This window comes from Lampris incognitus, chromosome 2, assembly GCF_029633865.1.
Source record: "Lampris incognitus isolate fLamInc1 chromosome 2, fLamInc1.hap2, whole genome shotgun sequence".
NCBI classification, from domain to species: Eukaryota; Metazoa; Chordata; class Actinopteri; order Lampriformes; family Lampridae; genus Lampris; species Lampris incognitus.
The window spans coordinates 112,563,667-112,581,307 of NC_079212.1; the positions used below are offsets into that span (position 1 = coordinate 112,563,667).

The 17,641-nt window shown below is 43.0% G+C and overlaps 1 protein-coding gene across 1 annotated transcript; it reads left to right on the forward strand.

Annotated features, from left to right (window-relative positions):
• Positions 1–99: 99 nt before the first annotated feature.
• Positions 100–16,396, forward strand: ilrun (inflammation and lipid regulator with UBA-like and NBR1-like domains). The gene is made up of 5 exons (XM_056273190.1): positions 100–348; positions 1,035–1,189; positions 1,333–1,530; positions 6,667–6,968; positions 14,631–16,396. The coding sequence occupies exons 1-5, from the start codon at positions 191–193 to the stop codon at positions 14,664–14,666; spliced, it is 849 nt and encodes a 282-aa protein (XP_056129165.1). The 5' UTR covers positions 100–190; the 3' UTR covers positions 14,667–16,396.
• Positions 16,397–17,641: the final 1,245 nt, after the last annotated feature.

Here is a 17,641-nt window from a genome sequence, read left to right on the forward strand (position 1 = left end):
CGCTCACATTGTGATTCGTGAAAACGGACGTGCGGGATTGTAGTAACGTCAAACGTTGCACCCCCCCTCCCCCGCCCCCCCATTCTGCCATGCGTATAGGGGTTGTTGTTGTTGAGTTGGTTGTTATGGCTGGACGAGGCCTCGGACTAAATTGAGAAAGGACTCCCCCCTCTGCCACGGGACACCGGCCATGGAGGGCATGGATATGGACGTAGACGCGGAGCTCATGCAGAAATTCAGCTGCATGGGCACCACGGACAAGGACGTCCTCATCTCAGAGTTTCAGAGACTCCTCGGGTTTCAACTCAACCCAGCTGGCTGCGCCTTCTTCCTCGACATGACCAACTGGTGAGTCCGGGGATATGCGGGCCTGCCTGGGCCGGCGACGTGAAGTTAACCCTTATCGTTTTGAGTTAGGATGATAGATGCGTTTAGTTCTGAGCTGGGGGCGTTGTGTGTGTGTGTGTTTTTTTTCTTGACAAAATCAAACGCATGTACGAAGAATGGCAGATTAACACCAACGTGGCGCTGGTTAAAACTGAAAGTGCTAGCTTAAGTGTGTCTTGGCTATGCGAGCTAAAAGCGGTGGACAGGCAGCAGACTTGGCTCGTCCGGTGAAATAAACTGAGTCCCCCCGGTTGGAGATTATCTGCCATGTTACATAACGGCGAGCATGAGTGATCCAGGTGTTAAGCTTGTTAGCCTGTGCTCGTCGAAGGTATCCACAACTCAAGGCAACGCTCACCAGTCGCTATGACGTCATCAGTCGTGATCGGCGTGGTGGAGGGAGACAACTCTCCGTCACGACTTTTGCGCGCGCGCGCGCGTGTCCAGATCATGCATTTGTTAAGGTTGTTTGACAAATGATAGCCGTTGACCTTTATCACCACCACGTTTCAATATCAGCATAGTAGTGTCTTGGGTCGCTTTTAGAGTGGCCAACGAGTTTTGCACAGGATTTCCAAATATTTAAGTGTCAGTCGACTCACGGTACCACACTTGCCTTTCTCCCCATCCCTCTTATGTTGGAACAGGAACCTGCAGGCTGCAATAGGCGCATATTATGACTTTGAGAGTCCCAATGTCAACACGCCATCCATGTCCTTCGTGAAGGATGTGACGATCGGGGAAGGAGAGTCTGTCCCTCCAGATACACAGTTCACAAAGACCTGGAGAATACAAAACACAGGTATATTACATGTCAGTTCACTCATTTATTTACAGCACATCTCTGAAAGATTGTGTGTATGCATGTGTGAGCGGTTGTCTCTCAGTAACACGTTGTAATGTTTAAGCACTGTTAACTTAGCTTCTGTGTCTTTATGTTTTTAGGTGCCGAATCATGGCCACCCGGTGTTTGTCTCAAATACATCGGGGGAGACCAGTTTGGGCACGTGAACATGGTCATGGTAAAGTCTTTAGACCCCCAGGAAATATCAGATGTGAGTGTGCAGATGCGTAGCCCCACTGCTCCAGGCATGTACCAGGGCCAGTGGAGGATGTGTACAGCCACTGGACTCTTCTACGGAGGTAGGAAAACAGGAAAGATCACCCTGATCATCTTGAGGAATTGGATACAAAAACGAATATTCAATGTCTGGAAAAATTAAGATAATCAGGTTGATGTTTTGCAGCTTGATTTGACTCCAGGTGATATCTGCATTGGAGGCAGGATAGTCTAGTGTTAAAGGACGTGGTCCCTCCAGTCAATGGACTCTGGTTCAATTCTCAATATGCCTGTGCTGACATATCCTTGAGCAAGTCACCTAATCCAATGCTATTCAGTCATGTGCTGTGGATTAGGGCTGTACAATGTTGGGGGAAAAAAATCATTGTGATATTTTTTTTCTGCAATATATATTGTGATATGAAAAAAATGCAGGCATTTTCACCAGATGACTCGGAATAGCTCTATTTGGAAAGAATTAATCGTTCTAGAATGATAGGGGTTATATTGTAGGGGAGTGCATCTCCATAGAAAATAAAAGTAATAATAAAAAAAAGCTGAATTGTAGAGATGTTGGTTTTTGTTGAAGAGGAATGTGTAAATATGTGGCCATCCTACCGTGAGTCCTGAAAACTTCTGTGTGCGCCCAGAGCACAGCAGGCAGACAATGCAACAACAGCACCACTATGCTCTAAAACCAATTATTTCCAATGGCTTGTGCCGTGCCACAATGGCTTTTCGCTGTGTCAAGCAAAGCATGGGTGCAGAGAAGAGAAGTAATAAAACCATCTGGCCTTAAAGATATTTTGAAAATCCATACAACTGACAAATTATTTTTGGTTCATCCGCTGGGTGTTCCTCCAGTTCTCCTGTGTTGAGATCAGCAGAGAATTGTTTGCTGGCTTGCTAAATACAGTCTATTTGTCGTTTACTTTCAAGACTCATACTCAATTACATAATGTTTTGCTTTTGAAACTGTCGATGCCCAATCTGACTCAGCTGTAGATTTGAGTTGCACATGTGCATGGTTGACTCAGATCGAGCAGCGACAGAGCACCATTAGTTGAGCAAGCTAGAGAGTGAATGGAGAGAGGGAATGGTGATAGCGAGAACAAATATTTTCCAAAGGTTTTGAATCACTGCAACCAGGAGAGATTCTTCATCATACAGTCATAACTGAGCACAATTTTAGGCTGATAGTTTGCGAGATTAGCTGCAGACAGATCCACACACACATTCAACTAAACGCATAATTCACTCCAGGCTATCGCCTGGCGGAGATAAATATATTGTGATTATTTCAACTACATGCTTTGTTGTAGTTGACACAACGGTTTCTCTTGTATTTTTTCTGACTTATTGCAAATTCAGCTGTTGGAAAAAATGGTAGATAATTTACAATAATATAGGTGCTATATACACTCACTGGCCACTTTATTAGGTACACCTTGCTAGTACCGGGTTGGACCCCCTTTTGCCTTCAGAACTGCCTTAATCCTTCGTGGCATAGATTCAACAAGGTACTGGAAACATTCCTCAGAGAGTTTGGTCCACACTGACATGATAGCATCACGCAGCCCAACTTACCTTAACATGAGTCTTAAGTGTGAAACCTTTTTTTTTAACAAAAAGGTTGAGGTTTAAAGATTATATAAATCTTACAAATGTTGACAGTTAACTGTCCAATATTGGTTGGGGCATTTATGTTTAATGGAAATTTGATTTGACAAAAGTGCATTGAACCCTAAATGAAGCAAAATTCTTATCTCCTGCCATACCAAGTATTTAAGGGCAGATACAAGAGTATTAAAATGCACCTCTTCAGCTGTGCTTTTACTTAATGGCAGTTTGGTTGCTATTTACGTTTATTATTTATTATTATTGCAGTTATTTAATTATGATATATTTTAGCTGTTATCAGTAATCATTCTTTTGCTCTAGGGTCAACCTCAACCCTTATCCCAACTCTCTAACCCTGGTCCAGGTCCGTTCTCCAGCCCAAATACTGGCCATCAGCACATCCACATACTACTATCTATCTATCTATCTTATCCAACTATCTAAAGGCCAAGCTCTTATATGTATATATGTATACATATATAGCTAAAGGCCAAGCTCTTATATGTATATATGTATACATATAAGAGCTTGGCCTTTAGATAGTTGGATAAGATAGATAGATAGATAGATAGATAGATAGATAGATAGATAGATAGATAGATAGATAGATAGTTGACTTTTATAAATCCCTGGGAAATTAAAAAGTCGTAGCAGCCAGATAAATTGAAATACAAATGACAACAGATAAGACAAATTAATAATTAAAAAAATGTAAATGTAAGTTTCTAGTGTTCTCATAAAAACAAGTTAGTTCACGAGCAGTTCAATGTCAGCAGGCCTGGCAAAGGCAGATGAATTGTAAAATTTGATAGCACCCGGCAGGAATGACCGCCTGTATTACTCCTTAAGACACCAGGGTTGAATGAGTCTGTTGCTAAAGGTGCTCTTTAGCTTGGCTAACATGTTGTGTAGGGCATGGGAGGCCTTGCCCAGGATCACCAGTAGTTTAGCCAGCATTCTGTCCTCTACCACCTCCTCCAGTGTGGCCAGCTTGGATTCAATAATAGACCCAGTCTTCTTTATGAGTTTATTCAGTCTGTTGGCATCCTTTGCTTTGATGCCTTCACCCCAGCACAACACAGCATAGAAGAGAAGATAGCGCTTGCAACAAAAGACTGATAGAAGATGGATCCGCAGTGGCGTAGCGGTCTAAGCATCGGCTTTGTGTCGATGCAGTTGCCCACTGGGAACCGGGATTCGCGCCCTGGTCTCGTCAGATCCGACTATGGCCGGATTTGATGAAGCGGCAATAATTGGCAATGCTGTCTTCGGGAGGGGGGCGGAGTCGGCTTGTGTTCGTCACATGAATGCATCTATGGGTTTGTCGGAAAAAGCAGTGATTTGGCCTGGATTTACCTTGTCACGAAAGTGGCGAGGCATCTCCTTCGAGACTGCCGGCTGGAGAGATGCAGTTGGTGAACACATACAGTACGAGGGTGGGTGTTTGAATTAGAATAGATTGGCCGCTAAATTGGGAGAAAAAGGGAAAATCAGAAATAGATTTTATGAAAAGACTGATAGAAGAGAAGATAGCGCTCGCGACAAAAGACTGATAGAACTTGTGAAGCATCTTATTACATATATTGAAGGCCCCGAGCCTTCTCAAATAAAGTTGGCTCATGCCTTTCTTGTAAATGACCTCTGTGTTGGTGGATGATTCCAGCTTGTCCTTTAGTTGAATGCCCAGGTACTTGTAGGACTTGACAATCCCCATGTCATTCCCGCTGATGTAGACTGAAGAAGGCGGGGTCTCCTTCCTGAAATCCACCATGTTCCCCTTGTCTTGGCCACGTTCCACTGCAGGTGGTTTTCCCCGCACCACTTCACAAAGTGGTCCACTTTGTACTCCTCCTCCAGGCCACCCTCCACACAACTCATGATGACAGTGTCATCCGAGAACTTTTGCAGATGACTGTTCAGAGGAAATCCAACGTATAGCTGGTAAACAGGAAGGGAGATAGCACAGTCCTCTGGGGGGCCCTGATGTTACTCACCAGATACACAAACACACAGCTCTGTAGCCTAACAAACAGTGGTCTGACCCTCAGGTAGTCCTCGATCCATGAGACCATAAGGGCATCCACCTGCATGTCCTCCAGTTTATCCTTCAACAGCATAGGCTGGATAGTATTGAAGGCACTGGAAAAATCAAAGAACATGATCCGCAACATACTGTTGGGTCTGTCCAGGAAGAAGTAGGCTGTCTGCAGCAGGTATATTATTGCATCATCCACACCCACATGTGGCTGATATGCAAACTGCTGGGGGTCTAATGATGAGCACACCAGTGGTCTGAGGTATGCTAAAACCAATTTCTCCATGACCTTCATTATGTGAGAGGTTAGTGCTATTGGCCTGTAGTTGTTCAGAATTGTGGGACACCCTTTCTTAGGAACTGGCACCAGGCATGATGTTTTCCATAGCACAGGAACTCTATTTAGGTGCAGACTCATGTTGAAAAGGTGCCAGAGTACTCCACATAGTTGGTCAGCACACACCTTCAGCACCCAGGGGCTAATCCCATCCAGTCTAACAGCCTTACCCTGGTGAAGTCTCTCTAGCTCTTTCTTCACCTGGTTGGCTGTGATGTAAAGTCTAGCTTGGGGAGTGGGGGACATGGAAGGGTCTGCAGTGGGTGTCAGTGGGAGGGAAGGGGTGTGTGAACAAGACCTAGGGCCTCCACTGATGGTGTCAACAGGGAAAGAATGAATGTCAGAAAGAGACAGACCTGGGAGCTGAGTGAGGGCAGTAGTGTGGGGGCTGCTGGAGGTGAGGGGGCATGAGTCAAACCTGCTGAAAAACTGGTTCAGCTCGTTTTCCTGCCCTAAATTCCCCTCAGCAGTACCCCCGCCCCTCTTCTGGAAGCTGGTGATCTCTCTCATCCCACTCCAGACATCCCTAGCCCTATTCCTCTGCAGGTTTTCCTCCATTTTCCTTCTGTAGGAGTTCTTGCTCTCCTTTAGTCTCTGTTTTAGTTCCTTTTGTCCACATTTGGGCGCCACCCTTTTCTAAAGGCTCTCTTCTGTTCATTAAGTAGGGCCTTCAGGTTGCTGGTAACCCAGGATTTGTTGTTTGGGTAGCAGCGAACTTCTTTTGTGGGGATGCCGTCAATGTCCTCACCATGCGGTTCATACAGGGCATTCCAGTCGGGTGCTTCGAGGGCACTACGTAGTGTCTCCATGGCCTCGTAAGACCATTTCCACACTGTCACCAGTTGCTGCTTAACAACTGGCTTGTATGATGGTGTGAGCAGAACTAAGTTATGGTCTGATCTGCCAGGAGGGGGCAGGGCAGTGGCGCTGTAGGCATCTTTAATGTTTGCATACAGCAGATTCAAAGTCTTACCCTCACCAGAGTTCTTGTTCACCCTCTACACATATGCACACACTTTTCCGTCCTGTGTTTAAGTAAATGCCCCCCCTTTTTTTATATCTTGCTCCTTTGCCAAGCTGATGGAGTTTGATGTTTGATATGTTGTATAGAAATAAAATTTGTTTGATTGATTGATTGATAGCATGGTTGACATACGCCATCTTCCCTTGTTGTGGAAGTCATCTACCCTGTTTATCATTCATACTATTGATTGTTTTCCTTCCCAGATGTGATCTGGGTGATCCTGAGTGTGGAAGTAGGGGGTCTTCTTGGTGTGACTCAGCAGCTGTCCTCCTTTGAGACTGAGTTCAACACACAGCCCCACCGCAACGTCCAGGGAGACTTCAACCCCTTCGCCTCGCCTCAGAAGAACAAGCATGAGGGCAGCGACAACAGTCTCAAAGACCCCGGTGGAGCCTGGGAGGGCATGCAGGAGCCCATCCAGGATCAAAATGGACTGTCACATAATGCTGTAAATAGGGCATCAAATGGTCTTCAGACAAATCTTACAGTCATGACTTATGGTCAGGTATGTATACCCAAATTATCATTTTTTTGCTCCTCCCTCAATCCAGAATCAGTTTGACTGGAATTTGAAAACAAAAACTCAAGTGTTTTATATGCTTTAAACTAGTTCATACAACTTGTCTGATCATATCGGGCAGCAAAGACATTCATACCATTTCCGAATGGGTTAAGTCAAAAGTTGGGCTTGAAACTGTCCGTTCCGTCATAGAGAGGGGTAGGATTATAAACAGGAAAACTTCTTCGAAACTAGTCATGTTAGGCGGTGAGCAGTCAGTGTGGCGGTGGAAATAATTGTGTGAAGAATGAATAGTTAGAATTTGCCGCCCGCTTGAAGCCCTGTCCATTTTCACACCTAAGCACACCTGGCCAATTGCTGGAAAAAGTGGGCATAGACTTGGAATGTTGGTTTTCGACAGTTAGAAAAAAATCTGTGTTATTGATTTTTGTAATGCACCAAATAAGACCAGTAAAGACTATACAAATTGGTGAAAAATAGTTTTAAAAAAGACACCAGGTAGAGCAGGGCTGTTGTCACTCCATGGTACTGTGTTGTGGGCATGGGCATGATGTTGAGGGATATGTTTGGGGGTATAGATACTATACTTAGGGCAGGGTTCCTGCAGTCATGAAGAACCTAGAAAAGTTACAGAATTTGAAAATATTTTTGCCAGGCCTCGAAATGTTATGGAAAATGCAAAAAAAATTTGACATTTTTGGAAAGGTCATGGAACATTATAGGTTGATATGTAGTAGGTTATATAATTTATTAGTGAAATGGGCTTGCAAAAATATTAGCTGTCAGGTTAAAATGATATAGTGGTTGCTATAAGATGTGTGTATCATGTGGTTCCCATTCCCCTTTTCTGTTCTCAAACATTTCAAAATACCACATACTCAACATGAGTCCTTGTTTTTATCTGTCGAGCTAAAGAAACATACAATTTTAACAACCTGTGGCTACCTAAAGAAGTGTATGGTTACATGAAGTTGAAGTTACCAAGGCTCAGAGTTGAGACATGCCACTGCTAAGGACATTGTCAGGAAATTCCATTCATATTGTGATACACATAAGGTTGATTACAGGATAGAAATACAGTCATAGAAATTAGTTTTGAAGCGATGGAAAAGTTTTGGAATTTACTTGCCAATATGTTTGGGACCACTGTTGTGGAAGTTTACAGTCTAAGTCATGTGAGAGCTTGTCAATACCTTTAACATTTGTATGGATTATTATTGCTAGTTCCCCCTTAATGCTGATATGTATTTGTTCATTTAAGGAGCCATGTAACACCATTGATCCACATAGTGAGAACCTGTGGCTGCTCCCAGATTAACAAAATTAATCCCCTGATTTTTTTATGTTTTAAAAGTGCATTATGGGTCTTTGTCTGGCCAAATTTAAGAATGATTTAGGATGTTGAGGCCATTCTAGTAGTGTAATATTTGCAATGTATGCAGGGGCTGCACAGCCTCCTCTCAGAGTGACTGCATGGAAAGTTCATATCTCGTTTCCTTTTCAGCAGTTGTCATTTGCACAGAACAGTTTGTCTGCGTGCTTTAGAAACCTCCTTTAGGGGTAAGTTTTCCCCTCCATTACATTTTAGCAAAAAATGATGGAGAAAGAGTACTGAAGCAGGATAGTGAAAAGGAATTCATCATAGGGGACTTTAATAATGGCTGCTTTATATACAGTGCATCCGGAAAGTATTCACACCCCTTCACTTTCCACACATTTTGTTATGTTACAGCCTTATTCCAAAATGGATTACATTCCTTTTTTTTCTCATCAATCTACACACAATACCCCATAATGACAAAGTGAAAAAGGTTTTGTAGAAATTTTTGCAAATTTATTAAAAATAAAAAACTGAAATATTGCATGTACATAAGTATTCACACCCTTTGCTATGACACTCAAAATTGAGCTCACGTTCATCCTGTTTCCACTGATCATCCTTGAGATGTTTCTACATCTTGATTGGAGTCCACCTGTAGTAAATTTAATGGATTGGACATGATTTGGAAAGGCACACACCTGTCTATATAAGGTCCCACTGTTGACAGTGCATGTCAGAGCAGAAACCAAGCCATGAAGTCAAAGGAATTGTCTGTGGACCTCCGAGACAGGATTGTATCGAGGCACAGATCTGGGGAACGGTACAAAAAAATGTCTACAGCTTTGAAGGTCCCGAAGAGCACAGTGGTCTCCATCATTCGTAAATGGAAGAAGTTTGGATCCACCAGGACTCTTCCTAGAGCTGGCCGCCCAGCCAAACTGAGCAATTGGGGGAGAAGGGCCTTGGTCAGGGAGGTGACCAAGAACCCGATGGTCACTCTGACAGAGCTCCAGCGTTCCTCTGTGGAGATGGGAGAACCTTCCAGAAGGACAACCATCTCTGCAGCACTCCACCAATCAGGCCTTTATGGTAGAGTGTCCAGACGGAAGCCTCTGCTCAGTAAAAGGCACATGACAGCCCGCTTGGAGTTTGCCAGAAAGCACCTAAAGGACTCTCAGACCATGAGAAACAAGATTCTCTGGTCTGATGAAACCAAGATTGAACTCTTTGGCCTGAATGCCAAACGTCACGTCTGGAGGAAACCAGGCACCTCTCATCACCTTGCTAATACCATCCCTACAGTGAAGCATGGTGGTGGCAGCATCATGCTGTGGGGATGTTTTTCAGCGGCAGGAACTGGGAGACTAGTCAGGATCAAGGGAAAGATGAATGGAGCAAAGGACAGAGAGATCCTTGATGAAAACCTGCTCCAGATCACTCAGGACCTCAGACTTGGGCAAAGGTTTACCTTTCAACACGACAACGACCCTAAGCACACAGCCAAGACAACGAAGGAGTGGCTTCGGGACAAGTCTGTGAATGTCCTTGAGTGGCCCAGCCAGAGCCCAGACTTGAACCCCATTGAACATCTCTGGAAAGACCTGAAAATAGCTGTGCAGTGACGCTCCCCGTCTAACCTTACAGAGCTTGAGAGTATCTGCAGAGAAGAATGGGATGGGAGAAATACCCCAAATATAGGTGTGCCAAGCTAGTAGCTTCATACCCAAGAAGACTTGAGGCTGTAATCGCTGCCAAAGGTGCCTCAACCAAGTACTGAGTAAAGGGTGTGAATACTTATGTACATGCACTATTTCAGTTTTTTATCTTTAATAAATTTGCAAAAATTTCTACAAAACCTTTTTCATTTTGTCATTATGGGGTATTGTGTGTAGATTGATGAAAAAAAAAAAAGGAATTTAATCAATTTTGGAATAAGGCTGTAACATAACAAAATGTGAGGAAAGTGAAGGGGTGTGAATACTTTCCAGATGCACTGTATGTATATTGAAAGCTTATCAAGAAAATATGAAAGCAATGATAGCATTTTCTGGCCTCGCACCAGTCCTATACTTTAGGTTTGGGGGGAACCCAATAGAGCTTGAGGCTGACATATGTTGGCAGCGTATCTTATGTGATATATTCCGGGTTATGTGATATATTCGGTTTATTATTCCAGATAGTTTTCCAACCAGCCTTTCGTTATAGTCATCTGTGAGGATAGCTGTTTGAACAAAATTACTCCTTTTTTTATTTTTTTGAGTGCAGTCAAAGGTTTTCTGGCTGATCAGGTCCAAAGGTGAGGTTACCCTTGTGTTTCACACATTGTACCACCTTGCATTGCGTACTGCTAGAACCAATGAAGCATTTTGATAGAGAAATCCTTTTTCAAATATTGACTTCAGTTTAAAAATACATTCTTGAATACATGCCAAAAATCTAATTTTCAAATATTTCTCCTGCAGAGGTAAATGTTAAAGAGTGCCCAACTTAGTATTATTATCATGACACTGGCTAGGGTTCAGACTGCAGTCAGTAATGTTTTGTTTTGCATAAAGTATTTCCGTTTTCATATTGCACCAAAGCATTGTTTTTTTTTGTTTGTTTGTTTGTTTTTTTTGTCTTTTTATTTCTTGGTTTTAATTTTTAAGATTGGTTTTACCAGTTATTTGCTTTGTGCTTTTACAGTGAACCATTAGGGAGTAAGGGTTTCGTCGAAATGTGCTGCAAAAATATAACTTCCTCTCTTGACTCTGAGTAATGAGCAAAAAGCATCAGAAGAGAATTAACAAAATCTAAGGACTCAAAGAAGCTGGGAGGGACTGTAAAATAAAGCTTTTTAAACCAAGTTTACTGAAACTCCCAGTCACTGCATCTACATGTCAGTAGAAGCAGTCATGTATTATATTTCATCAGTCTTGTAGGTGTGGTCCCATGAGCACACCTGTCATAGTTGAGTTTTTATTAAAGAGCCCATATCATGCTTTTTGGGGTTTCCTTTTTCCTTTGGTGTGTTATACAGTGCATCTGGAAAGTATTCACACCCCTTCACCTTCTCCACATTTTGTTATGTTACAGCCTTATTCCAAAATGGATCAAATTCCTTTTTTTTCCTCATCAATCTACACACAATACCCCATAATGACAAAGTGAAAAAGGTTTTGTAGAAATTTTTGCAAATTTATTAAAAATAAAAAACTGAAATAGTGCATGTACATAAGTATTCACAACCTTTACTCAGTACTTGGTTGAGGCACCCTTGGCAGCGATTACAGCCTCACGTCTTCTTGGGTATGAAGCTACAAGCTTGGCACACCTATATTTGGGGTATTTCTCCCATCCCATTCTTCTCTGCAGATCCTCTCGAGCTCTGTAAGGTGGGATGGGGAGTGTTGCTGCACAGCTATTTTCAGGTCTTTCCAGAGATGTTCAATGGGGTTCAAGTCTGGGCTCTGGCTGGGCCACTCAAGGACATTCACAGACTTGTCCTGAAGCCACTCCTTCGTTGTCTTGGCTGTGTGCTTAGGGTCGTTGTCGTGTTGATAGGTAAACCTTCGCCCCATTCTGAGGTCCTGAGCACTCTGGAACAGGTTTTGATCAAGGATCTCTCTGTACTTTGCTCCATTCATCTTTCCTTCGATCCTGACTAGTCTCCCAGTTCCTGCCGCTGAAAAACATCCCCACAGCATGATGCTGCCACCACCATGCTTCACTGTAGGGATGGTATTAGCAAGGTGATGAGAGGTGCCTGGTTTCCTCCAGACGTGACGTTTGGCATTCAGGCCAAAGAGTTCAATCTTGGTTTCATCAGACCAGAGAATCTTGTTTCTCATGGTCTGAGAGTCCTTTTGGTTCTTTTTGGCAAACTCCAAGCGGGCTGTCATGTGCCTTTTACTGAGCAGAGGCTTCCATCTGACAACTCTACCATAAAGGCCTGATTGGTGGAGTGCTGCAAAGATGGTTGTCCTTCTGAAAGGTTCTCCCATCTCCACAGAGGAACGCTGGAGCTCTGTCAGAGTGACCATCGGGTTCTTGGTCACCTCCCTGACCAAGGCCCTTCTCCCCCGATTGCTCAGTTTGGCTGGGCAGCCAGCTCTAGGAAGAGTCCTGGTGGAACCAAACTTCTTCCATTTACGAATGATGGAGACAACTGTGCTCTTCGGTACCTTCAAAGCTGTTGACATTTTTTTGTACCCTTCCCCAGATCTGTGCCTTGATACAATCCTGTCTCGGAGGTCCACAGACAATTCCTTCGACTTCATGGCTTGGTTTTTGCTCTGACATGCACTGTCAACAGTGGGACCTTATATAGACAGGTGTGTGCCTTTCCAAATCATGTCCAATCCATTGAATTTACTATGGGTGACTCCAATCAAGATGTAGAAACATCTCAAGGATGATCAGTGGAAACAGGATGAACGTGAGCTCAATTTTGAGTGTCATAGCAAAGGGTGTGAATACTTATGTACATGCAATATTTCAGTTTTTTATTTTTAATAAATTTGCAAAAATTTCTACAAAACCTTTTTCACTTCGTCATTATGGGGTATTGTGTGTAGATTGATGAGAAAAAAAAGGAATGTAATCCATTTTGGAATAAGGCTGTAACATAACAAAATGTGTGGAAAGTGAAGGGGTGTGAATACTTTCCGGATGCACTGTATAGCTGGGAGGTGCATGTAAAATGTCTGAAGTTACAAAGCCCAAAGTCCACACCATAAGGAGTCAATCTCTCCGATAGAAAACACCACTCCAGAACTGCCTGAAACGCCTCGTTTGTAATCCAGTTTTTTCTTCCTTTACTTATCTATGTCACTATGTAACACAATTTCATAATCCCTGCCTACTGGCTAGTCTGGCCCACCTCAAACAATGCTAGGTAGACCAAAGGCAGAAAGCCTCAAACAAAGCTTGGTAGAGCGGAAGCCGGTGTCGTGCAAAGGCTTTTGCATATACATATTTTATAATGGACATTTGTTTTATGATATTTAAACAAACCATCCGTCAACAAGGAAATAAAAGCCTCTTGTCTGAGACCGGTCTCTTGAGAGAGCTCCAGCCGGCTCAATGTGGGCTCTGTGAGCGTGAATAGCCGGCTGGTCACCAGTTTGTGGAGCTTCTCAACTCCACGTTGGAGCAAATTTTCGATTCGCCATCAATTTTCATGAAACTGCCAATATTCGAAATCTACACAGATGAATTCTTGCCTCAAAAATTATCAGAAGAAAATTGTAAAAAACTTAGCCTTAGTCTCCCCCCACATGCTCAAAGCGATTGGCCAATCACAACAAGAGTGGGCTTGGTTTTGTGTGTGTGTGTGTGTGTGTGTGTGTGTGTGTGTGTGTGTGTGTGTGTGCGCGCGCGCGCGCGCATGCACATGCATGCCGGGGGGGCAATGGCTTTGAGAGACAGAAGAGACCGGAAGCCAAAACAGCCCTTTTCAGGCTGAATGAGCATGAGGTGCTGCACACACAGCCCGTACAGCTGTAACTGTGTCCTTTTTTTAACCATAAAAACATTGAAATGTCTGAAACTAGGCCACAAAAATCAATATATTAAACTGGTAAATAGCACAATATGGGCTCTTTAAGCTTAGATTCAGGTTCGCAAACCCGACAGTTCAGAAACACCCTTCACTATGTCACCAGAGCCAAGCCCTTTTTTATACATGTCGGTAATTCAAAGGGACAATGACAGAGCAAATTCCCAATACATTGCTGAATTTGTGAAAGCATAGTGCCAATTTCTCGAATGTGTTCCGTGCTATAATGTGTTGCCATTCCTTGCTGGTTAGAGCAGGTCTAGTTTGGCATACAAACACAAAAGTATTCAACTTCTCCCTGGAGGGCTTCACACCCATCCTATTACTTTATTTTCCCATAAGTTATTTTTTTAATGGTGTCATGTATTTGGGCCCTGATAAAGATAGTAGGTATCTCAAAACGCCAGTTTTATTGTAATTAAACAAACTGGTGCAATGGAGCCACAAGTGTGTGGCTACTGGTTTACTGGTACCTTAACATTTTTTTTTTTGCAGGCCATCACCTCTTTAATCCAGGTGCACATTTTTTGCCTAAACTCTCTTTTCTATATATTTGTGTGTGTGTGTGTGTGTGTGTGTGTGTGTGTATTGGCCCAAACAACTTGTGTTGCATCCCCTTGATCAAGTATACTTTATAGCGATTGGGAAATATGTGGGGAGATGTTTTATTTGATTTTTTTTTGCCATTGTATGTGTTCAGTATGATTGATCTTGTGTTAATACAAAAACAAAAAAAGTTTACTAAAACATTTTTTTTTCTTCTCAATCTCACCTGCCTTTATTTTAGGGTATTAATGGACCCTATCCATTTGGACAGAGCTAGAACGACCGAAACAGCCGTGGAGGATAAGGAGCTGAGCAGGCCCTGCAGGGGTGGGGAACAAACAGTTGTTTAAATACTGACTCTGGACAACCCTTTACCCCAGCCGCTGGCCCTGTCCACAGAAACACATAGTACAGTGCGGACATGGATTACATGCACTGCAACGCAACAGCCCCACCCTAACGTTAATACCTGGATCCGCATGTGTGAATGCTTCATTGAAGCATGATTTAAATCTTAAAAACAAAAAAAACAAAAAAAAAACACACACACAAAAAAAAAAAAAAAGAGAGAGAGAGAAATTTAACACAAAGCTATTTTTTATTTTTCCGCTGTTTAACACGCCTAATCAAAGGGGAAAACGACCCCAAACATTTTGCATACAATATGTCGTTCCCATGATCATGGACAATTGAATACTTTGGAGCTTCAACAGCCGTCTACAGGGTTCCTACACAGTAAGGTCTGGAAAAGTACGAAAAGGGAATTTGAGCACTAAAAAAAGCCAATAGATACTCATTCAAGCGCTGGAAAAGTTTTCAGATTTGACAAAGACATGGAAAATGATGGGGGGACAGAGTTCAGGCTTAATACAGCTGTATACACATGTCCATTTCCGACCTTTATTTTCCTGAATTGTGACAGTTTTTGATGCGAAGCATCACTATATTTAAAGTTGAAGTTGGAAGTTTACATACACCTTAGCCAAATACATGTAAACTCAGATTTTCACAATTCTCGACATTTAATCCTGGTAAACTTTCCATCTTAGGTCAGTTAGGATCACTACTTTTATTTTAAGTATATGAAATGTCAGAATATTAGTTGAGAGAATTATTTTTTTCATCTTTTATTTCTTTCATCACATTCCCAATGGGTAGACGCTTACGTCTTCTTTTAGCTTGTTTCCTGTTTCTCAGGGGTTGCCACAGCGGATTTTATAGTTTCCATCGGTACCCTGTGTGGGCACAGCACCAATGGCGGTTGTGGTTAACCCGGGCCTCTATCAGTCTGGTATGGTCTTGTCAATCTGCATAATGATTTGGAAAATGTTTACGTCAGATGCCCTTCTTGACACAACCACTAACCCTGTGGATGGGGCTATAGGTAAAGCGCTGGCTGCCATCCCAGTATTCATGAACTTGCGCCCATGCCTGTCGCCAAAGTGATTCAGAAGTTTACATACATTTAGTATGTAAAGGCGACACGGTAGCCCACTGGTTAGCACTGTTAGCTCACAGCAGGAAGGTCCTGGGTTTGAATCCCAGGCTGTCCCAGGTCCTTTCAGTATGGAGTTTGCATGTTCTCCCCGTGTCTGCATGGGTTTTCGTCCGGGTGCTTCAGTTTCCCCCCACCATCAAAAAGACATGCATGTTGGGGTTAATACTCCTGTCTGTGCCCCTGACCAAGGCAATTTAAAGAAGAACTGAAGTTGGTTCCCAGGTGCTGCAGCTGCCCACTGCTCCTATACAATAGGATGGGTTAAATGCAGAGAACACATTTTAACCTGTACAATGATAAAATAAAGTGGCTTTCTCCCCATTTAATATTTGGTAGCATTGCATTTAAATTGTTTAGCTTGGGTCAAACATTTTGGGTAGCCTTCCACAAGCTTCTCACAATACGTTGCTGGAATTTGGCCCATTCCTCCTGACAGAACTGGTGTAATTGACTCCTTGCTTGCACACACTTTTTCACTTTTGCCCACAAATTATCTATTGCATTGAGATCAGGGCTTTGTGATGACCACTGCAATACCTTGACTTTGTTGCCCTTCAGCCATTTTGCAACAACTTTGGAAGCATACTTGGGGTCATTGTCCATTTGGAAGACCCATTTGTCAAAGTCAAAAGGCAAAGTACCTTTATTGTCCCTTGCAGGGAAATTAATTTGCAACCAGTATAAAAACTCTTACACAAAGACAAAACATACAAACACCAAGGTGGAATTGACAGCAGGACATAGTGGGCAAGGAGAACCAAAGTGGTTCAAATATAAATTCTAAAATCTAAAAGACCAAGGAGATGCATACTATCTACTATTTAACAATAGGATGGCAGTGGGGACAAAGGTGACCAAGCTTTAACTTTACAGCTGATGTCTTGAGATTTTGCTTGAATATATCCACATTCCTTCCTCATGATGCCATCTATTTTGTGAAGTGTACCAGTCCCTCCTGCAGCAAAGCACCCCCACAACATGGTGCTGCCACCCCTGTGCTTCATGGTCGGGATGGTATTCTGTGGCTTGCAAGCCTTCCCCTTTTTCCTCCAAACATAAAAATGGTCATTATGGCCAAACAGTTCAATTTTTGTTTTATCAGACCAGAGGACATTTCTCCAAAAAGTAAGATATTTGTCCCCATGTGCAGTTACAAACTAGTCTGGTATTTTTGTGGCGGTTTCGGAGCAGTGGCTTCTTCTTTTGCTGAGTGTCCTTTCAGATTATGTCGATATAGGACTCGTTTTACTGTGGATATAGATCTTTTGCACCGGTTCCCTCCAGCATCTTCACAAGGTCCTTTGCTACTGTTCTGGGATTGATTTGCACTCTTTGTGCCCAAGTTGCGTTCATTTCTAGGAGACAACACGTCTCCTTCCAGAGTGGTATGATGGCTGCATGTTTCCATGGTGTTTATACTTGCGTACTGTTTGTACAGATGAATGTGGTACCTTCATGCATTTGGAAATTGCTCCCAAGGTTGAACCAGACTTGTCGAGGACCACAGTTTTTTTTTTTTTCTGAGGTCTTGGCTGATTTCTTTTGATTTTCCTATGATGTCGAGCAAAGAGGCACTGAGTTTGAAGGTAGGCCTTAAAATACATCTACAGGTATGACTCAAGTGGGACAGCATGGTGGCCCAGTGGTTAGCACTGTTGCTTCAAAGCAAGAAGGTCCTGGGTTCAAACCCCAGATCGTCCCAGGTCCTTTCTGTGTGGAGATTGCATGTTCTGCGTGGGCTTCCTCCACCATCC

Coding starts and splice junctions, on each gene's coding strand:
- ilrun (XM_056273190.1), top strand. CDS start 191: ATGGAGGGCATGGATATGGACGTAGACGCGGAGCTCATGCAGAAATTC. Junction 349..1,034: donor TTCCTCGACATGACCAACTG/GTGAGTCCGGGG, acceptor ATGTTGGAACAG/GAACCTGCAGGCTGCAATAG. Junction 1,531..6,666: donor CACTGGACTCTTCTACGGAG/GTAGGAAAACAG, acceptor TTTCCTTCCCAG/ATGTGATCTGGGTGATCCTG.